The following is a 23,741-nucleotide window of genomic DNA, read 5'->3' as shown; positions in this document are numbered from 1 at the left end:
AGTACCAGGACCAGAATGGCTCAGGACACAAAAGTTTGTTCATATCCTTTGAACATGTGAAGCTTGCTCTGCTCCTGTAGCTCATACTGATGTGCACAGTTCAGAACTTCTCCAGCTATTGTTATTCACATTCTAGGTTGTGTTCTGGTACTGACAACCTACAGGTACACCCTTACAGTTATGCTTCTCCATGTTGCCATAAAACACTGAGACTTAAAAGTAATACTTTCTGGAATCAAAACGTCTTCCTCAAGTTCTCAGTGACACACCATGAAGCTGTACTAACCTATGAGGCAGAAAGGGCATGTCTGCTCCTATTCCAGCCAATTCTCTACAGCTTCAGCTTTCCATCACACAGAATTTTTGCTGAGCCTGGATGCTATCTGTGCTGCTCCTTGCACGGCAGTCCTTCAGGGAAGCGCTGCATGGGAGTGGGTTAGCAGCGATCGATGGGTTAACATAGAGATTTTGACCCCTCAAGCAGTCCAGTGTATTAAAACCTAATGCAAAACAAAGAATCAGCCCTACATCCCAGCTGCTTAGATGGTCATGGCCCCTGAAGGCCTCTCCCACTGAGGCATCCACTCCACTTATGGGTGACCCAGATGACTGATCCTCTGCTTCCTCACACTTAGCACAAAAGGAACAGAAAGGGAAAATTCAGACCTGTGCTTTTGTCCTGTCCCAGCAGCTCATGTACCCAGGGAAAGAGAAAAGATGCTCTTGACCATCAAGTTGCAATTCTGTCCCTCAGATTTCTCAGTCCTGTACCGCTGGCCCTTGCTGACTGCCCCAAGAAGGAAGACTCCTTTAGTAGGTGATGCTTTTCCCAGGAAGAAGCATTGCCTCTTGGTCTCATTACTGTCTATGCAGGGAGTTCTTTTTTCTCCTGCTGAATTGTCTAAAGACTTCATGCAGCACAACTGAAATGTATCAGAAGTGGTCTATAGCCTCTCTACATCAGAAGAAGCGTATGTCAGATGTGATGTCTGGTTCTTTGATCCATGCTCTTCTGTATTTGCATTAAAAAGACAAGGTCAAAAATGCCTGTCTGGCACTTCAAATGAAAACTACTGAGTTTTAGTTGTCACTGGAGTTTATTCGTCAGTTTCTCGCCTCCGTAAAAACAGAAAAGCTCCATTTGGACCATCCTTCCCCAGGATGGAAATGGTCTATAGTTATTCTGGTCTCAGGTAACAAGCACGTTGAAAATAAGCATAGGTTTTTATTCTTCTTGTAGAGATGAAATGGCAGGTAAGATGCGTCTCTGGAAGTGCTTCAGCATTCAGCATAGATTTGGCCCACGGTTTTATGCCTTGCTAAACTTCATTGCATTGCCCAGGTTGGAGATGAACTATATAGGCCCAAAGTTAGTCCATTTGAGAGCCATCAGCTCTGCCTAAGACCTGTCCATATGTCTAGATCTGGACCAATTTAAATGAAATAGGTTCCTTCAAGTGAAAAACAGCAATAACCTTAAGCTCATGAGTGGAAAACATCCAGTCTATAATGGAAGAGCAGGGAGCCTGTCTAAGCTCTTGAATGATGACACAATTAAGCTGTAGGAAGTTTAAACTATTGCTATGTGATGGCACAAAGTTGTAACAGTGACCAGTCTGATTGCCTATTCACTGCTGTTTCCTTTTATAGATGCCCTGTTCATGTTGGTTTCCTGTGGGCTTGTGTTCTCATCAGAAGGATGAGGCAAACAGACAGTGGGGCTCAGGGATCACTCCATCCATTCAGTCCCTCTTTCAGTGTCTTTCCATGGCTCGGAGTCAGATGGACTTCAAACAGCAGATTAAAACCGGACAGCTAAAGCTGTTTACTGCCTCCTGCCAGCCTCCTCTTCTTTCTGAGAAACGTTGTCCCAGTTGATGCTGGTTTAATGGACACAATTGCTGCTGCACCCTGTGGTTTTCCAGGGTATCTACAAAAACCTTCCAAAACCCCCGGTTCGAATCACATAAGCATGGAGTTAGTAAGTGGGTGCATTGAAGGGTTTGGGTAGATGGTACAACCCACAGACTTAGCCTTTAGTTTAGTCTCCCCTTTGCACAGTAGATGCAGCGATGTCCCACTGGGTCAGCATCCCCCTCAGATGCCAGAGTAGCTGGTGCCTAAATCGGCACAGTGTTCATCGACCAGAGCCGTGAGCCAGCAGGTGCAACCCACACCAAAATAAAGGAACTGACTCTTCAGTCATAGCTGAGGAAATTAGTTGCAAGGAATCATTTATCCCTCACTGCTTTTTGGGCCTTCTTCCAAGTAGGCAGCCCAAAGTAACAGGGACCCACATGTCGTGATTGAGTGGAGGAACGGTGGCAATGCATAACACCACTTGAAGTCTTTTAATGCTCTTCCAGTCTTGGGAATATATTGCCTATCAATAGCTTGTAAAATTATTTCTGCTGTCAGCCTACAGTTCTAAAGCAGTAGTGACTCAGACTCAGGGTGTATGATTACACCTCTCATCCTGCTTCTTCCCCAGAAGCCTTTGCTCCAGACATACCAGGGCTCCTGGAAGATCCCTTCCGGCTGACCCATATTGCCCTGCAGCTCCCTGGGACAGGGAAAAACCTCCAGCAACAGAAGGAGACTGCTTTAGTGTTCTTTCACACCACTGAAGCAGTACAATGCAGCATTAACACATGGAACAATCTAGTCCATTAACTTTTAAAATTAGCTTATCAAGGGAGATGGCAACACTTGTGGGAAAACAAGGCATTCAAAGCTTCTTGCAAATCCAAACTGTCCTCCTCTAAAGCATCATACCTCATCAGCTATACTTGTAGCTTTCTTTCTTAGATATGACAGTGTAAAAAGTCTGTAAAGTGAATTTTCTTCTGCAGTTGCCATCTTTATCTTTCTCCTGTTAGCAACAGAGCCACAAGCTACAGCATTATTCAGGAGTTTTGCAGTATCAGGGCTCTAATTGAGCTCCTTCTTTTGTGATATTTGTTACAGCAATTTAATTCAAAGTACAACAATAACCCAAACAGCAGCAGGCCTGCCTGATGTGGCTTGAACATAGCACTGTATGCAGTGGAGAGCTATTGTGGTATTGTTGCTAGGTATTGCAGAGTTCATGGAGCTGAATTATACATTTTAGATATTAATAGCAGCCTCATTACCTTGGGCTGCTTTCCTTTGAATGAGCTCTTTTGTTGTCACTCCATATGGCACACTTGGATTCAGAAACACTCATGTGATTAAGCAGCCACACAAAAAAAATAAGAAATTCCCCAAAGCTCAGGGATCTTGAAGAGAATCCTCATTCCCACAGAGACTTTCGCAACCTACTCTCATCCAGACTTGAACCACTCCTTTCCAAACACCAAGAAATGCAGCAAAAAGATACTTTAGACTCTTGCAAAGCTTATATTGGGCCATCACCTTGTCATTGCCTTTGGACCCATCAGCTGCCTGGCTGGAAACCCGCAAAAATGGGATCACTGGTCAGCCCAAGATGCACACACCACAGCTAAAGCAGTCAGTTCACAAGGAAACCATATCATATTTCTCTTTCTCATTATCAGTCAGGAAAGTAAACAAGATATCAATCAGCTTCTCTTTCACTCACAGACACACACCCACATTGACATACAACCTGGCCAACTGCACAGAGGGATTCATTAAATTAAAGCCTTCGTACTTGACCAAAATTTGAGGAACGCTCACTGAAATGCTGGGTTTCAAGCCTGTATTCAATCAGGGGAGTAGTATATGATTAGCTGTGCTTTTATCCCTGTGCTGGCATCTGGGAGGATCATAGCGTTTTTTGCATTAGTATGCCTGGTGAAGTCAGAGCAAAGCCTTTGCTCTGTGATTAATAATGTGTTAAGCCACAATTCCAAATTATTTCAACTTTTCAATGGTTATGGGAACATTTACAAGACTGATGGCTGGACTGTATACTGCCAAAAGGCTGAGAGAGCTATCATTTATTACAGGGCTTTCTTGCAGCCAAAACATGTAATAGTACCCTGGTAAACTGTGCAGAAAAAGAATTATGAGGTTTGGTACAGCATTTTCCCAAACTGGAAATCAAGTGAAGCTTTCTGCACTACGAATGTTTTTGTGTGTAGGGAGAGGGAGGAAATGCCCTTATACTTTCCCAAAAATGTAGAACTCAACCATTTCTTCACTGAGATGGTGTAACAGAACTTCACTCACTTGGCTGATTTAAACCCATCATACCGCAGTATTTTGTGGTGATTTGTTGTTCGGTTTCATCATATGCTTATAATAGCCTGATCTATCCAGCGCTTCCCAATTATTTTCTTGTAATGACATCTTAACTGTCCCAGTGCTTCTCTGAAGTTTGTTAACTGTCTTCTCACTGCTGCCAGTTAAATTTTCTGCTCCTCCCATCATACAGCAGAAGTAATTTCCATTTGATGATAATCAATTTATGTCATTAAGCATTTGAAGGGACTGAGGATTTCCAAGGCTCACACATCAAAGTTTTGCTATTCTGGGTATAGGAGAACCACAAAATCACAGACTTTGGTATCACTGTACATGTGTGAGCATGCCACAGCCTCATGTCATCAGAGAACCAGCAGGCAAAATCTCCATTATTTTGATAGTAGAAATTTTTCAATCATGATCAAAAGAAGAGAAGATCTCCACTGCACAGAGAACAGGGAAAGGCTGAGGAAGAACAACTGTGACTCCAGGAAAACACATTCACATTCTATGACATTATTTATCTCATCCGCCTTCTGTTCCCAAAACAAGCTCTCCAGTTTTTTCATCCATACCCTGCGCTGGTTAAAGCAAAGGAGAGAATCGATCTTATGAAAGATTTTGAGCTCTGCTCAGACCCCGGTAATAAGCAGAAGTTTGTCTTGTGTTGAAATAACAGGACCTGAAAAAAATGCTCTTCTGAAACATTAGCACTCCATGATAACTGAATCATTGCTTTAGGCCAGAAAATCCTCCTGGTTTACGTCAAAGGACAGCAGACAGACAGTATGGCTTAAATTACTATCAAAATGTATGTATCCTCACCTCACTTTGCTACACATGTTCTACAAGGCCTTAGGGTAAGTCACTATTACCTGCCTCAATTTCCCCATTGGAAAAACAAAAATAATACTATTTCCTTTCCTTTGAGACTTTCATATAAAAGGTCACAGGAAATAAGACCCAAACATTACTTATACTATCCTTTCTGAGCCTCAGTAATTCGTTCCCCGCTGTGATTCTGGGTTCTGATGCAAATGTATTGGCATAATACATTCTGCACTTGCTTTATTGTATTTATATTGACCTCCATTTCCAGTAAAATCAGAATAAAATGTAATTTAAAAATTGATAGGAAACACAAGAAGCAAATAATCCAGGTTATACCGAATGAGTAGCAGCTAATGCTCTATGGACACAGGACCCAGCATGTGCCAGCTCCGTAGCTGCTTCTTAAACCAATGCGCAATGATGTCAGGGTTTGGGCTTTTTTGGGTGCAGCTACATCTTTCACTTAATTTCCAGTATTCACATGCATGCTGGGAATAAATGATTGCAGGGTTTTCCTCCCTTTTCCTTCCCCTGAAGAGTAAGAGTCCTTATTCTTCAAGACACCTCTGTCTGTGTAGATCTCAGATTAACCAGTCAGGAGTTCAGCCTTGGAGGGGTGATGAACACTTAATCACATCAGGGCCCAGATCCTCAGCTGTGCTTTGAGGAGAAACAAGGGGAAGAAACCAAGGTGGCCCTATCAATCCGTCAACTGTCCCAGAGGCACCTCCCAGTTTTGCTTAGATGATAAAGTGCCTTGTGCAGAATTTTTACTTCCTTTGTCTCTCAGGTTAAAAAAGCCCTGCCTGCAGTAAGTACAAAGTGCAGGCAGTGGCAGTGGATTTCATTTGGAAGCCAGGGAAAATTTATCTCATGGTGGGAGGAGAGAGAAGGACTCACTGCATGGCACAGCGATGGTTGGATTCAGCATTCTTATGATACTTTCTTGAACGGCTCTCAAACTCACACTGCCTTCATCAGCCTGCCTTGTCTCCAAACTCCTGCTTTATTCCCCTCAAGTGTTGTGATATACACTATTTGAAGGAAGTATGACTAGCTTTAAAGCCATCTCCGAATTCCCTTACTACCAAAGCCTGGTTCACCACAAGCATGGAGAGAAGGGGTCAGTGAAGTTTCAAAGAGGCCATGCCAAGTTTTCTTTTTCTTTCCCATCCTGGAGGTTAAGTGTGCCTTAGGAACACAGCAGGAGCCAGAGGATTCTGCCTCACAAGTAGACATCTGCTTGGGACTCAGCAAGGATGCCATTGCGGAGTAAAACTGTGGAGATCTGAGTCAGGTCCACAGTCTGGAATAGCTATATCCTGATGGAAGATGCTGCTGGTTTGAACTGGTGCTGGATGAGACTAGAATCTGGCACAGTGTTTTCCATTTGCTATGGCATACATTTTTTTTAAAGCCCTCACATTAAACACTCATATGCAATGTTAGAGACAGAGCTCTTTGGCCAGAAATGCCTGCGTTTGTTTTTCTAACCCTGTTCACTTCTGAAATGGGAAGCTTGGTCTAGTTTATTTTCTGAGAGGTGGGATACCATCAGAGAGAAGGATGTCTAGTTTTTGCCAAAGTGCTCATTGTACAAAGCATGTATCAACGAAGTGCTCAAAATTAGCAGTGGTCTGGCAGCAGTAATAAAAGCTGCAAGAAAGAGACTGTGTAATTGTGCTTGTCATGAAGAAGAATATAGTCTGCAGCTGGTGTCCAGAAATGTCTCAAATGTGTATGGGAGTCAGAAGAAAGCCAAGTAAGCTGCTAACCTCTATCGCAAAGGGAGTTCAGCAAGGTATCTCCTTCAAACACTATGTTCCTGCTGGTGTCTGATCAGCCCAGACATTTAAAAAATAATAGTTGCAATAATCTCTCAACAATATTTTCCGGGCATTGCTGTTTTTCTTCTTAGTTTAGAGATATTTGAGCATTTTAAACCCTTTGTAAGCTATCTCTTCTGGTAAAAGAGTGCCACCTCATGACTGAAAGAGAGGAATGAAACAACCCACAGCTGTAAAGCTAAAAGCACTTCAAGTGCTCACAGTCAGGGAGGACGGGAGTAGCTCATGCCCTCTGTACCCAGCCAGCTTTCCTCCGGTGCCACAGCGCCCTGAGACAACCACTCCTTTGCCAAACAAGCGCTTTGCGTTGCAGGACAAATAAACTCAGCATCTTTGCTGAACGCCAAACCCATCCTCACTGTTGAACAGAAATTAATTACTCAGGAGAAGCTGACATTGTGGAAGCTTCTATACAAGGTGCTTCTTGTTTTGAAAGCCCAGACATTTTGTTTCTGACTCCTCTGCGCTGCCTCAAGTACCCTCACTGTGCAATTTTGAGTGTGACCACCCTTGTCTTTCTTTCTCAGTTAGCTTTCTCCTACATAGCCCCCTTTTCTCATTTTCTTACTAGAACAATTATTTTTTCTCTACCAGTCTATTGTTGTTAAACTAAGGAGAATTTGGGGGTGCTAAAAAGTCCCAATGACTTTTGTTGCTTCCATAAATGAGGTGCAAGTGTCAAAGAAACTCAGAATTTGTTTGCTCTGCCACTAGTTGGAAATGTTCATGGCAAAGTCAGACACATATTGTCATGGACTGATTTGTCTATGCTCTTCCCAGAAACAGTTAGTTTAAATATTTACAACACATGAACAAGGAAGAGAGCAAAACAGCTTTTTGCTGTTTTCTTGCCTTCCCCCCCCCCCCCCCTTTTAAAACAAATTCAGGCATTGAAGAAAGTGCTAGAATTAAAAAGTTTAGGCTTGAAGTGTGTTGTTCATGTTTTTTCCCAAAATAGAAATCTCAGGAGAGTAGTACTGAAGCTTTCCTAAAATCCCATCTCTACTGCTGTTATTCTCCTTTATTGGACTCATTGCTAAATCCTAGGCAGTAATTAAAGATCAGAATCAGCTTCTTCCTCATCACCTCAAATGAAACCAAAGTCAATTAAAACCAAGTCAAGTATTAATTTTTCTAAAACGATCATTGCTCTACCAGCAGGTATATTAATAGCACCTATTATCAGACAGGATGCCAAGCAGCTAAAATATGGATACAAATTTTGACATAACTTGAATATTAAACAGTGTTTCAGAAGTGAAATATTTTGCATCTCATTCCCTGAGGCAGGCAGTTTTCGCTCAGGCCTGCATTTCAAAAATATGCTGCTAAAGTTGTCAGATAGCCAACATTATTAACCTGAAAGCACCAACTTAATAAGCCTCATCCTATGAACTGAATAAAAGAAAAGGAGAAAACCAAAACCCACTTGCTGTTCAGTGGGAGGATTTTAACAGCGCAGATGATTTTCTCTGCATAACTGCTAGAAGGCCTGGAAAAGTTCATCAAAACTCAGAGCTGCATGAAATCTGGGATTGGCTGATTCTTTTGTTATGATAAAGATAGCAATATCTGAATCAATAAACCTAATTTCAATTTTAATTAAAGATATTTGTTATTATGACAGATAAATTTTTAAGCTTGGTGTGTTTAACAGTTTCCCTTAAAAATATTTTTATAAAGGAGTTGACCAATCACGCTAGCTACTAAATAGCATGAACAAATATTTGGTTGCTTAAACTCTCTCCCATTAAGAAAATGAAAGGCTGTAAGGTCCACTATCCAAACCCGTAATTTGAAATGGTAACAAAACTAGCCCAGCTATTTCTCCTCCTCCTCCCAGAGCAGGTAAGTTAGCTCTGGGTCATGTACAGTGTGGGGATCCTGCAGTCAGGACCACAGCACTGCACCCCTTCAGCTCTTACACTGAAGATTTCCAAACCCAGGGAATTTTGCTCATATACTTCAAAGTATATGAGCGAAATTTCTCCAGCTGCCAAGTGCTGTATTGCCAGCAGGGCACAGCAGTGGGAACAGGGCTATAGGCAGGCCCATGCTTAAACCTCCAGAGAGAAGAGAGGGAGCTGCCAGCTGAATTAAGCACAGGTTCAGCCATCATCACCAAAGAGCAACACCTTCAAGGAGCTGAACTTTGTTGACAGTGCCCAGAGAAAAGGATGTTTGCTTGGTTAAAGACCAAGAAAGCAGCTGGTCTGTTATTAGCCAGTGCTACAGATCTGAACCAATCCAGCTCTCACACATCACCATGCTCAGCTGCTTTTGGTAGGCTGATGTGTGATAGTAGCTAGCCTTCTCAAATAGTAGCTAAATTCACCAGGATTTAGAGCTTTCTTCTGAAAAACATGGAGTGCCTCTACATCGGTCCTTTTGGTACTCATTTGGGTGAAATATAAATCAAAAATAGAATCTCTGAAACTCAGACGTCTTTAGAAAAAAATGTTTCTACAAGTTGTCTCTTCTAAAAGCAAGTACCACCTACTCACATTTAGCTTGATTTCCAGCCTACCTAAAAGGATGCACCATTACGAAACTGCCCAGGCAACCCCACTGAAATGTTTTGTTGCTTACAAAAAATCCAAGTGATTTTGGACAGAACATGATTTCTCTTTATTTGTGTTGCATTTCCAACCATCACCAACATCTGCCTGGCAGAAACAAGTGTTTTATCCTGAACTCTCTTTCATCTCCTCCTCTGATTTCACAACAACTGAAGCAGGCTTCAGCAATGCCATTAGCCACAAACCTAGAAACAACCACCAGAATGCTTTGTGGGTGAGTCATTGATTTTGTTGTCAGAAAGCTAGTGAACGTCCTTATTTCCTGAATTTTACACCATGGCACGCTGCATGTCACACTGGTTTGTCTTCAGTCCTGGGTTCACAAACACTTCCACAGTAAAATATGACATTTTTATTAAAAGCTCCAAGTCGGTAAAGTTCAGGATAGAGCAAACCTTGGATGTTCTGTTCTCTTTGTAAGTAGCATTTTATGAAGAGAAACAAAAGCCATCCAAATATGCAGACTCAAATTACATGTTTAAGAAGCCTGCACAGCAAGAGGTGAAATAGATCACACATCTATTTTAATTAAATGTTTCTCTCACTGTCATGACAGCACCAGTGTGCAGCAGGTACAAGCTGTTACAGAAAATGCTTCTTTCGCAGCAAGCACCATTCCGACTAAAGGGGTTTTTCTCCCAGCTACCCCTTGGCTTTAACGCTGATGTGGGATTTCAGCAGTGCCCAAAGACGCTGTGTTCTAGTCTCAGCCCCAGCCATGACTGTGTGCTAAATACATGTTCCTCAAGAAGCTTGCATACGCTGTGCATTATGTAGCATGGAGCCAATATAGCAGTCAGCTGTGTTTCTCCAGAAAAGATTGGTTCTCTGTGCATGCACCTTAGAGGATGGCATCTTGGAAGAGCTCTCACATAAACAATATCTCTGCAGCTTTCCAAGGCCAAGTTCATTTAGGGTCTGTATTCTCAACAGTTGAGCAAGCAACCTGTAAAGCATCCAGTTCTACTAATACCTTCCTGGGAGGCTTACTGTAGGTGCATCTGATCAATTGGGTCTTGCAGTGTAGCCTGAACGCTTTGGAGAAGAACCAGTTCCCATCTAAACTGCGTATCAAAACTGGAGTTTTCAAAAAGCCATAGTGTTTTATCAAACTGTGAAGCTTGGAAGTGTTAGAGGGTGCATTTTATTTTCTTCATTTCCTGCCTCTAATCTGTTCTTGTCCCATTCGCATCTCTTGCCTCCCCAGCAAGGAGCTCAGAGAGAGGAACCTGCTTTTGAGGTACTGATCTCATTTAGACCTTTTTATGGGTTTATGCTGAACAGGGAAGAATAGAAGCTCTTCTACTGTTTTATTCACCAAGCTGGGTAATGCAGCAGCTCAAGCAGCTCCTTCTTCACCCTTCTTTTATCTAAAACTACATCTTCGGGGGCCCTCCACCCATTCACAAAAGGTGTGGGAAAGGGCAGGGGACTTGTATCGCTGGCCACCAGCGTGTGGCTGGGGATCCCCCATCCTCTCTTCTCATGGCGCTTTTCTGAGAGGTTTTTCCCCAGCAGCAGTGAATCTAGTGACTGGAGAGACCATAAAACAGATTGAGCCCAAAGCGCTTTCAAATGCTGAGAAAACTAAACTGGAATATTTGTGTAAAGTATGTATTTCCTGAGCTTCTTTGGTATAAGAATTAAAGATGTTGCTTATGAGCCAACATGAACTCCTGCAAGGGCTGTGATTCTTGCTGGCTTGACATCCTTTCTATTAAGGAAGCAAGCTAGCAAGACAGTTCAAGAGGTCCAAATTCATAAATTGCACTGTTAGCCCTGAGGTACTCCCAGGGGTCTTCACATGCCCTGCCACTGAGGATCCTCTCTGCTCCATGTCGTACCTCTGCTCTGGTGGGTCAGGTTGTGCTGTTTAGTGCAGAGTCCTGCCAAGACTTTTCTCCAGTGAGGCAGCAGCAGGTAGCTAAGCTGGAGCCTGCTGCCTGCTCCCAGCTCTTTACCAGGGAATTGCAGAACAGACTGCCCGCACACCGGAGGAAGGCATCCCATCTGCAGGCCAGAATTCAGGAGGAAGCCCACGGATTAACAGCAATGTATTTTTAAGAGGTCAGGACAGGTCTTCAGCATTCTGAAAGCAGAGCCATCACAGATAAAACCATGTGCGGTAGCTTCTTGTAGACAAAATTCCCCTATATCCTCCTGTGGTGGAGACCTGTTAGGAGAAATACAGCACTTGTGTGGTGCTCATTCAATGTTTGAGAAACCACTGGATCTATAAACGTAGCCCAACAGTCAGACACAGAGTAGGGTACAAAATCCTGGTACTTCATGTTCCAGCTTCACTGAATTGAGTTTCCCGTTTCCAAGGGCTCCAAGTGCCAATTCTGGAATAAGCTTCTCTGTCTGGTCAGATACTGTGTTATTTAATGTATTAAATTTCACAGATTTAGTCGACAGAAAAATGTAATCATCATCCATCTGAAAAAGTGCAGCTGAAAAAAAATGATTAAAATTCATCCGCATCAGGCAGCTTGATGTGCTGGGCATGGCCTGAATATAAGGCTAAATGAAGGTTAACTACTGGCTGAATAGTAATTATACCATATCTTTGAGAAGCTGTTTATTGAGAGTATATGTAGTACTGTTAGCAAAACATGGCAGCACATTTGAGATTGAACCAGTCAAGCTTTACTGCCTTAACGTGTACCGTTTCTCAGACTAAGCTACATGCACTTGAAAAGCAAGAAATTAGACACAAAATACTCAATTAAGTATATTTAATTCCTGCTAGGAGAAATATGAACCAAGTAAATCAAACATTTATAACTCAGCATTTTTCCATTGGAAAATGTAATTTTGCTGGCTTTGAAATCTTCGGGCTTAGGGGAATGTGCATTTTTTTAATATTTTGAAAAAGACTAAAACATGGCCATCTTTTGCTAATTTAGATGCTGCATTGTACAGTATATCACATTGGAAGAAGTCAGACTGAAAACAGATGCTTTGACCAATCCAAGTTAAAACTTCATTTAGAATGTAACTGAATAGCAATTCCATTTTTTTCATACTTGTTATTGGTTTTCATCTTGTGTAGAAAGAAGCAGATTTTGGAGTGTCAGAAAGTCTCACTGGATTGAAATTAGGGCTTCTCATCAGCTCAGTTTCCTATGCATAATCCGCTGTTACGCAAACATGACCTAATAATATATGCCTCCTTCCATGGGCGATATGATTTTATTACCACTGCTGGTGGCCTGGCCAGCTGCTCCAGCCCACTCCATGGCAACTTGCATTTTCTGATGTGGAGCTTGTCACTGGTCCCATCGTCAGCTGTGAGATGAAGACAGCGGCTACCACAAAGACCTCTGATCAGAATTCACAGATGGAATTAGATCAAAGCTATAGAATTTCAAATATAGTGATCAGCTTCTTGGTCTGATTAAATAAGAAATGCAAAAATAGAAATATTAAATCACTTGAATCATTTACAGGAAAAAAAAAAGAAAAGAACTGGTATTAACATGAAAAAGGGAAAAACAAAACAAAAAGAAAGTAACAGTGAAAGTTAGTTCTTTATATCCTCATAAGACAAGAACATCTGTCTCCCCTCCATTTCTCTCCCATTCACACATAAACTCCTCTCTCCAGTTGCTGCCCCAGAGCCCGTAGTGGCCATGCTATGATGTAGCTGGGGCACAGAGAAGACACACACACCGTTCATAACCCACAACATGAGGTTGTCATGCACAGATTCCCAGGTGTGCTGAAGCAAAGACACATTAAAATCCTCACATTGCTCAGCATGAGATAAGCAGCCAATTTCCAGGTGTGTTCTGAACCAAGTTATCCGAACCCCAGGGAATTCCCCTTTGCTAGCTCTGAGTGAAAGTTCAGATATGTATTTATGGGATTTTTACTCAAGTAAGGCTAATACCCTGCCTGATTTCTTGTCAGATGTACCTAAATTCAAAAAGGAGGGGAAAAATATCTTGCCGGAGTAAGGGCATGTAGTGACAGGACAAGAGGGAATGGCTTTAAAATGAAAAAAGGGTAGATTGAGATTAGATATTAGGAATAAATCCTTTACTGTGAGGATTATGAGGCACTGGCACAGAGAAGTTGTGGCTGCCCCATCCCTGGCAGTGTTCCAGGCCAGGTTAGACAAAGCTTGGAGCAACCTGGACTAGTGGAAGGTGTCACTGCCCACAGCAGGGGCTTGGAACCAGATGGTATTTAAGGTCCCTTCCTAGCCTAACCAATCTATGATTCTGTAGTATTTGCATCATTTTCCAGCAATGACAACTGATGATTCTGACAATAACTTGGTGGCACCGTGAAAATTTTGTGCTAAATCTCTGCCCTTTTTTGAGGCAATGATTTTCACACCAGGGAGAATTGTTTAGTACGAATTTGACAGTGAGTGTCTAAACGAGGAAAAGGATGTACTGCAAGCACATCTACTGCCTTTAAATCCCAGCATATCCCTTGTGGCATGCCAGTTAAACACACACAGCAAAGCAAGGTAATTTGCCAAAGCCCACACAATGTCTGCAGGAGAACCAAGGTATCAATCAGGAGCTCTTGACTCCTACCCTTTTGGTTGGTATTAATAGCACACATTGCTTTCTCATTCCTCTTAGCATCTAAAAATAGCAGACTGACAAATCTTGCACCAAATACATGTGAGACCAAAAGGTCATCTTGGCAGCGACCATCTCCCTGCCTTGTAGTGTACTGCTCGGTGATACTTAACTAGCCTAAAAAGTCGCTGCAGCTTTTTTGAGCCCTATACTGAAGTTTCAGGTGCAAGGTGCACATTGATCTAATTAACTCAGTATTAGCACCATCATCACAGTGTTTAAATAAAATTCCCCCGCCTTCTCACCCTCGCCTCAGGCAAAGTGCAAAAGTCAGCCTGAACGCTATGGGTCAGCACCTCCCCCTTCTTCATAATACCTACAGCAAAATAGTTTCATCATGAGCACTGACACAGAGGCTGTAGGAATTAATCTCCAGGGCCATAGAATCTCCTACATGTTTGGTTTGGGTTTTAAAGATTCTTATGATAAAAATGAACCTTTTGATGAAGTAGACCAAAATCTCTAATCTTAGTGATACCTTAGCAAAGGGTGTTATGAATAAAGCCAGTGTGAAAGAAATATAATAGGAGCATTGCACATGCATATGGAAATCTTCTCTCCCAGCTAGACACCCCAGGCAAAATTCTGTACACGAGTGAAACTCCACTCACCCCAGAAATGGAGACACCACTGATTTCTGTGCACAGTTGGGTCCCCTGCTGCTGAAGTCTTACTCCAGGTTGAACTGTGAAGGAAATTTTCCATGCAGTGATTGAAAACCAGTGTTCTTACGGGATATCCCGTTCAATTTTGTCTGCCTCATTCTGCGAAGTGTGAGGAGGAAATTGCTGAACCTCGAAATCAGCCTGACATTGTGGCTGTCAGCCAAAGAGATGCAGTCAGCAAGGGGCCATAATTCTTGCCCTTTCATTTCATTTGCAGTCCTGTCAGGACTGGAATTTGAAAATAAAAAGTCCTGTTATAAGGAAGACTTCCTCAAGTGAAATAAAAGCTGAATGAGGGTGTCACTGTGTCATCTGCAGTAGCCTGACGTGGAACTGAAAATCAGTGTATTTCAGCCCAAACATGCATTTGATGCTGTGATTTTGAAGTACCCTTTCCCCCCTGACTTTTAATAGCATTGTATTTTTGACGACTCCCATCACAAAGTGAAATAATATACGGTAAGAGTGCATGACACAGCATATTACTGTGTAAGCTACCATGAAATCTTAAATTAAGTGCACTGTGAGAAAATGCATCAAGTCACTCTGGGTCACCACACCAAACCCTTGTAGCACTGTAAGTGCAAAGCATAAGCCTAAACAGCCGTAGACATCATGAACAAATTGTAACCTCAAAATAACGGCACAGGTCGACTTTCCAAGAGTAATGAATCTGGAGGTGACATCAACTTTGATATTAGTTCTCATCAGCCAAAGGTGGGGTTGTAACCTTACCCACCTATCAGCAACAGCTTAGGGGAATTATTCTGTCATTTTCTTAGACTGCATGGTGCAAATGTTAACCTCGATACCTTTCACTCTAGCTGCAAGGAAAATTGCTGATGGGGTACACCAAAATTGTGTCCGTACTCCCAGCCAGGCAGAGGGAGCCACTGCAACCTGCACTCTGGAGAGGAACAGCCGACATGTTATCATCAACCAGAGCCTGGTCCTGACTTATTGCTGAAACAAACACATGACATAATGTCATGGATGTCAGGCTGGACAGGGCTTGGAGCAACCCGGTCTAGTGGAAGGTGTCCCTGCCCACAGCAGGGGGGTTGGAACTGGATGAGCTTTAAAGTCCCTTCCAACCCAAATCATTCTGTGTTTCTATGATGTGTGACCAAGCCCTTTACAGCATCCCCACCCCAGCATGGGTACCTTGCAGCAGGAGCCCAGCTGCGTGTCAAATTCCATGCAGACAGAAAGTGGCTTGGCATTCTGGCTCCTGCTCGCAAGCCACTCTTCACTCTGCAGCATTGCTTGTGTCTCTGTGCAGTTCAGCTCCTCACCTGTTGAATACGAATAATAAGCATTTAGATGATAAATTAAAGTTTAAATTACACTGCTTGTATGGTAATGAGACTATCCAAAGTAGTAACTAATTGCTGATTTGAGATACATGCAGCTAATCTCAGCACTGTTAGCAGCAACTTTTTTGTTCCCATTTGAAAGCCAAACAACTAAAATGTTGCCGGGTCAACCTGGTTGCTTCAATTAAAAACAAAAGTCTCCTTCACCCAATGCCCGTAATTTAGTTTGCCTTTGTGATACAACAAGGACCAAAATTCAGCCTGCAACTCGCCTTGCACAGTTCTGACCCAGGAATGGGGACAAAGGAGCGATAGGAACTGTGTCTACCTTGGTGGGTATCTTTCACAGAGAAGTGGCAACTCTTACAGTGTGTGGGTAGATCCCATAAAGCTCTAACTGAACATTAGACATAATAAGAAAACAACCTACAATGAGGTAAGATGGCAATTAATTTTACTACTTAGGTAATTTGCCCAGCAATCAACTATTTGCACAACACTCGGTCGTGGTTCCCTCGCCTGTGCAAACACAAAACAGACAGCAGCAGTTGGGTCATGAAGACCTAACAGGAAGCTGCAACGTATACAAAGGCTCATCGCCGCTCGTTAAAAACGCTTCTTGTTTAAGGGAGCAGCAAAGGGCAGCCCTCGGAGGTCTCATCACCTCGCGAGGTGTTTGAGATACCGCATGCAGCAAGGTGAGCAGGTGCAAGCACAAGCCTCACGGCACTGCAACCTAATCCTGCCCCGGCCGTCCCACCGTGCCAGGCAGCAGGGACAGATGGTGCCGGGCGCAGCAGAGCCGCCGTGCGGGGACGTGCAGGGGCAAGCAGCTGCCCGGCCCAGCGGGAGCGCTTCTCCCGCAGCACCCGCTGCGCCGGCTCCGTGCAGCGCCCATCGCAGCAGGGCCTGACAGGGCAGCCTTCGCATTGAGTGCTCCTTCTCAAACTGGCTGTTCCTTCCAGTTATAGTTTTAATTAATGTACAATGAATTATTTGGGTGTCTTAATTTCCCAGCTTGTTTTGAAAAAGTCCAATTAATGCTGAGCTAAGTAGCTCCAAAGGCTCCCCGGCTCTCCTCTGCCCTGGAGGGATGCAATTAAAATGAGACACTAGTCAAAATGTCAAACCACAATCATTTTTACAGCCATTGTGTAACAGATCTGTGGCTACATATAAACCACACAATCACTGAATAAATCTTGGAAACCTAAAGCCTAAAATGCCCTCGCTCAAGATGCATCTTCCCCTGTCAACCAAAAGCATACCCAGACCTTACAGGAAATAATAAAAGCCACGTTTCCTTTTACAGGACAATTAAAACCATAGAATACAATGGAACACGTAAATCAGGCGATAATATATTAAACAATAATATATAGACGATAGCAAGAGCTTAAATGCAGAGAAGACAGTTCAGAAGGTCTCATGTTTGAGGAGCTGAAGGATGTCTGAGCCAGCACAGGCAGAGGCTGGCAAAGCCACCCCATGCAGAAATGCAGAAATTAATCTGTTTTGCTTCCAGAGCCACGCAGGCACAGTGACAATCACTTCAAGGGTCTACACAACTGTGGCACATTTTAATCTGGAATCCTTGTGATCCACTTACGCATTCTTTCTGTATTAGCTTACTCAAACCTTTAGAGAGCATAGAAGGTCTCTGTCATACACACATCCCTCACTAGCTAAGATCTTTCTCTTGATCAACTTTCTTGCTTGAAAAATCCAAACTCTTTTATTCTAGCTCTGAAAGTATTTCATCTGGCTGTGGAAAAGAAATGGGTATTAAATCATTCCTGAATGGGAGACTAAATTAAAAACGGAGACAGGTCAAGATTTCAGATGAGGGTTTGTTTTTAATGAGCTCTAAGTCTAACGCAATTCAATTAATCTTCTTGACTTCTGCAGAAAATCGCCCTGCTCTTTCCCACCAGGCAAACAAATTTTTCCCAACCAAAGCAGCAGGATCCCTGGGTACTCGGGCTGAGCACAGGAAGGCAATACTGCTTCAAAGGGGCCTCGACTTTATTTTTTTTATTTAATCTAGTTGCCCTTGAAATGAAAATTCCAAATTTTCCGCTCACTTTGAAGTTGAATTTCCGCAGTAGAGTGAGGGATTAGAGGAGCATGAGTCTTAGGGATGGCACATTCCTTTGGGGAAACACATCCAGGGGTCACTGGTCTTCAGGTAACACCGAGGAGCAGCAAAGGAGCTGGTTGGACACCAGCCCGTGGAGGTGCCTGAGACAGCAGGGAGGACATGGCCACCAGCGCTGTCTGCTGCTGGCCCTCTCTGCTTCCCAGACCACTGGTGCCCCTCTGCCAGGGTGGGAAGATCCTACCAAATACTGCACCCAAACTGCTGGGCCTGTGCAGAAGAGCAAATCTCCCTTTGGGAAGGCTGCCACACAACTAGTGTGTTTCTTGTATCTGTAGTGCTCTGTAAGCTGCCAAGTTCCTCTCCCTCCATCATTTTGTGGGGGGAAAAAAACAAAGAAAAAGATCTCCTTTAGACTAAAAATCACACAGGAAATCTCACAAGAGATTGTTTTTGTCGTACGGTTTCATGTCCTTCTGCCCTTCCCACCCGTGAAATGAACAGAAAAAAGATCTTTCTGTTTCTATTTGTGCATTAGTTGAGAACTGAAACGCGAACATGTCTTGTCCTGCAGCCCTGAGAAAAATGAAGGCTTGAGTCTTTCTGCCAGGCATAAGGAAAGAGAAATTAAGATCAGTGAACACAGTAGGAGTGCAGTGGCATTTCTGCCTGGCTGTGGCAGGTAGGTTCAGTGCAGCAGTTTTCATACTGAAGCTTTCCCTGACAGTCACCGCTCCAGAGGGTCTGAGGCACTGCAGTGAGTGGAGGGAAAAGCCGAAGAAGGGCTGAAGTACCGCAGTGTGGCATAAGCTGGTAAATGTCTTTCTAAACATATTGTCATAAGTGAAAAAGACAGAGTACCAATAAACAATGTTTTTCACCCAGAAACAAGCTGTCTGAGCTAGGAGAGGAAGCTCAAGAGAATGAGGGCAGAATTATCCAGAGCAGTTTGTACAGCCCTGAAAAATATTTGAGACATTGAGCTATCAATGTTTGCTCTTCCTGGGACTCTCCGTGTGACTTTCCATGATGCCAGCAGTGCAGAGAAACAACGCGCACTTCTACAGACTGCCATTTGTGCCCCTCAAATTAAACATTTATTTTTTTCTGATTGCTTATGAGTGCCTTATATATAACTGATGTGTGGCAGGCTTGTCCTGGGGTTACGTAGCTCTATTTACAAAGTACTCAACATTTACTGTTCAGCTAAAGTTTGCTTAGTAATACGTAACTAATTGTGTGCAAATAATTAAAGGAAAATCATCACATAGAATCATAGAATAGTTCGGGTTGGAAGGGACCTTAAGATCATCAAGTTCCAACCCCCCTGCCATGGGCAGGGACACCTCACACTAAACCATCTCACCCAAGGCTCTGTCCAACCTGGCCTTGAACACTGCCAGGGATGCTCCATTCACCACTTCTTTGATTAACCTGTTTCTTGCTATCTTAATGCATAGGAGTGAAAGGGGAAACCCATCAGACCAGGAAAAAGGTCAGGAGAAGTGAATTTGAGAGGCAAAAACACGCTGTCAGCAAAGTGGGAGTACATGGAGGGAATGGATAGATGCCGCAAGGATGATAATGGGGCTAGAGCACCTCCCGTATGAAGACAGGCTGAGAAAGTTGGGGCTGTTCAGCCTGGAGGAGAGGAAGGCTGCATGGAGACCTCATAGCAGCCTTCCAGTATCTGAAGGGGGGCCTATAGGGATGCTGGGGAGGGACTCTTCATCAGGGACTGTAGTGGTCAGACAAGGGGTAATGGGTTAAAACTTAAACAGGGGAAGTTTGGATTGGATATAAGGAGGAAGGCCTTTACTGTGAGGGTGGTGAGGCACTGGAATGGGTTGCCCAAGGAAGAGGTAAATGCTCCATCCCTGGCAGCGTTCAAGGCCAGGTTGGACAGAGCCTTAGGTGACATGGTCTGGTGGGAGATGTCCCTGCCCACAGCAGGGGGTTTGGAACTAGATGAGCTTAAGGTCCTTTCCAACCCAAACCATTCTATGATTCTGTGACTGTAGTGCTTCCCTGAGCTGTTTGACTGAGATGGGACAGATTCTTCAAGTACCAGGTCTGTGTCATGGCCAGGCGTTTCTTCACCCAGAGGACACTCTGGACTACATTCTGAGCTTGGAAAAACTGCCTATCTACCTCTGTGCCTCTTAACAAAAGCTAGCATCTTACAGATCTTTTTGCCCTATAGCAGCTCCCAGCGTGAGGTCCAGCAGAGCTGTGAAGAAAGGTACCACAGAAGTTAGTCCCATTTATCTGAATCCACACACTATCACAATGTCCTTCATCAGTTTCGCTGATGTTTGTGCATTGGCTACTAGCCCAAATCTCCAAACAGCGTAACTAAAAGCAGACCCAACCTCTAGAGGAACAAAGTCAACCCATGGATCACAGGCTGATAGGTTGGATGCAGCAGAAAAAAGCTTTTGTATAAGTTCCTCAGTTAGCCTGGGCAAGTGCTGAGCATGGCAGCATGGGTTTGTTACATGCCAGGGAGCTGATGGATGACATGGTGCAAGTCACATACACTCTCAATAAACCGCCTGAGACTCATCAGAGGGTGAGTTACTCATTGGTGAGACACAGAAAGCAGAACTGCATTTAATAAGGAAATGTTAACCGCTGGTCACAGTCTCACCACTTGTGATTATGTACATGCACAGAAGGAAAGAACATCAAATAGGTTACACACTGTAAAACTGCTTTCTAAGCTCAACCTTATATGATGTCAAACCTAATTCTTTTCTGGCATGTGCATCTTTATACACAGTTCTATTTCTATATGAAAACATAATTATGGATTTGGGAAAGCAGTGGGTCCTTATTGCAGCACTTCTTCCTTCTCTGTTACAGGAATGACCTGCCAAGCTCGAAGTTCATACATTACGAGTGAGATCCTGTGGGGTTACCGTTTCACCCCTGTCCTCACTCTGGAGGATGGATTTTATGAAGTAGACTACAACAGTTTTCATGAAACATATGAGACCAACACACCAGTTTACAGTGCCAAAGAGCTGGCAGAGATGGCCAGCCGAGCAGAACTACCCCTGACATGGTCAGTTTCCAGCAAGCTGGACCAGCATGCTGAGCTGGAAACTGAAGAGGAAGAAAAGAGTCAAGAAGAACAGAATGAAAGAAACGGTGACGTGGCCAACTTGGAGAATGAGTCCAAAGTGTAGAACCACCAGAAGCATAAAGGCCACACCACCTCCTTTATCTTCTCCTTCTTTGCCCCCTTTTTCTTTCTCCAACATGCCTTTTATTTACTTTTTCTTCCTTGTTATTCTTAAGTCTGGGAAAATAAATACTTAAGTTGTGAAATATCTACCTGCCCAGTTTAAACAAGAGATTCACAGACTAAGCAAAGGCATGGGTTAAAGCTGCAATACCCATTACTTATGGTGGAATCTCAATCCCCACCCTGGTAATGACTCCTGACTTCCTCGGCACCTCTCTGTGTTCAGACATCCAGGTTTATTCACAACACCAACAACTAAAAAACCCAAAAGCAATGGGAATATATACAAGGGATTTAAAAGGAAAGTCTAGTTAATGCTCATCAAAGTAATGGGCCTTGGCTCCAGTTTTTATGCATTTCGGGACTGTTTCCTAAACAAGCCTCTATGAAATGGGCCTTGCAGCTTTAAGATGAAGGTGAGCAGAAGGATCTGCAACCCAACCTAATACTGTACATATGCCTTATGTAATTACTTTCTCTTTACATTTAGTAATAAACACAGCATGTACAAAAGTACTGTAGTAAAGAACTTCTAAATAATGTACACAGATGTGTAATTAATGTAGGTTTAGAAACAGACTTCTAGAAGTATTGGGATGCAAAAACTAACTACCAATCAAGTAGGCATTTCTCTTCAAATATTTGGAGTGTAACATTGACTTTTTCCCCCTATCTATGGCTCTCCTAGTGCATGACATTTTCTTCAGTGTACCAGACTGGCAGCTATTTAGAGTACCTCACTGTTTGCCAAACAGATCGTTTCACTGACTCTAAAAAGCCATAGGTCTGGGAGAGGGCAGGGTAGATAAAGTTTTAATTTATTAGCAATTACAAATTACTGATATACTGTGAAAATGTTTACAAATAAGGCAAACCATTCCTGGTAATTTTTTTTGGCAGTTCAACCTAAAATTTAGGCTGTGGCAAACTCGTGGCAAACCAGAATTTCCTATATACTCTTAATATAGCGAGCATGTTTCATGCGGAGGTATTATCCTTTATGTGCAATATCTGGGGAAACTAATCCCTTCTCCCCACCTAACTATGGGATTTCAGCAGAGTAGTTTGCTACACAGACAACACAAGCCATTGAAAACCAAATGTTGCACCTTAGCGAGTAGATTTTAGCTACCCAGCTGCGAACGAAACAACTGAGTTTCATCTGAAGCCAAAATCAATGAAATTCACTTGTTGGCAGCGCCGGTGCTTGGCCAGTCCTGCAGTCACAAATGGTGTGACATCCCTTGGTACATGCCTCAACAGGGTTTCTCAGATAAACACAAGGTTCCTGCCACCCATGCTCAGGAGAGTAGTTCCCTAATGACTTTCCTCACCTTCAGTTAGCTCCTTGGCTGTTGTAAATCAGTGTAAATCCTGTACATTTGACAACTTTAAAATTAACGGGGCAGTGATAATTTGCATAGCTTACACAGCAACATTCACACGAGTGGGGAGCTGAGGTGTACAGTCACAGTTCCACAGACATGCTCCCTAAGGGGCTGCTCGCACAGCGTGGCATTGCCCAGTGCTAAGGACCGCTCGGTCAGGCCCAGCATGCATAAAATACTACCTGCTGAAAAAGCAGTGCTTTCGGTGGGCTTTCGCTTAGGCCCATCACGAAGAGCATTTCTGCCAGCAAAGGAGAAGAAGCTGCAGCAGCCTTAATTTTGTTTTTCTTTTTATATCTGTCTACTCCAGAAAGAAAGAACACACTGAAGAGAATCCGAAGCATTTTTGTACAGAAACATTTATGCTAAAATAGAAGAGCAAAAAAACAACATCACCTCAGGAGAAACTTGGTGGGCAGGTGGAAAATTTGCACTGTGATACAGCTTTCACATTAAATTCACACCTATTTTCCTTTTTCTTTCTTCTTTTTTTTTTTTTCTGGAAACAACTGCCCCATTCTAATTTTCACAGAGTGTGGCTAAACAGTGGGAGTTTCTTTCAGATCCTCTAGCTGCGCTTCGTGCTGAGGCAGTCGGAGTAGCGTGTGGGGAAAGGCTTGCACACCAGGGACTGGCAGATCAGGCTGGATGGTTTCAGCTCAGTATTTTCCCTAAAAGGCTTTCACGAAGCAGCACGATGTAAGGAATGGTGCAGAATATAGATTTTTGTTCCCTCCACCCAGGATGGCTGATTCCATTAACTTGGTAAAGGTTACTTAGACTTAATACCTGTGAGATAGCACTCATCTGGCTACAAACCTTTCAAAGCTCATTCTTCTGCCCCAGCATTAGCAGCTGCCAAGTGTTCCAGTTCATCCGTCACAGTCCACCCATAAGGATACCTATGAGGGGTACTGAGTGTTTTTAAGGAAGGGTGTCTCCACAGCTCCACTGGAAGACAGAAGCCTTACAGCA

General features: G+C 43.3%; 1 protein-coding gene across 3 annotated transcripts in view; it reads left to right on the top strand.

Annotated features, from left to right (window-relative positions):
* The window catches only part of KCNJ6 (potassium inwardly rectifying channel subfamily J member 6), a 169,295-nt gene extending 147,832 nt beyond the window's left edge, over nt 1-21,463 (top strand). For all 3 annotated transcript variants that reach the window (XM_065676951.1, XM_065676949.1, XM_065676950.1), the window contains one exon: nt 20,994-21,463. In XM_065676951.1, the coding sequence (XP_065533023.1) occupies nt 20,994-21,319 (326 nt within the window). In that variant the 3' untranslated portion in view covers nt 21,320-21,463. The remainder of the gene's footprint in view (nt 1-20,993) is intronic.
* Nucleotides 21,464-23,741: the final 2,278 nt, after the last annotated feature.

Source organism: Lathamus discolor, chromosome 4 (genome assembly GCF_037157495.1).
Source record: "Lathamus discolor isolate bLatDis1 chromosome 4, bLatDis1.hap1, whole genome shotgun sequence".
NCBI lineage: Eukaryota > Metazoa > Chordata > Aves > Psittaciformes > Psittacidae > Lathamus > Lathamus discolor.
The sequence above is the reverse complement of the archived record's forward strand: the minus strand, read 5'-3'. Positions and strand labels throughout refer to the sequence as shown.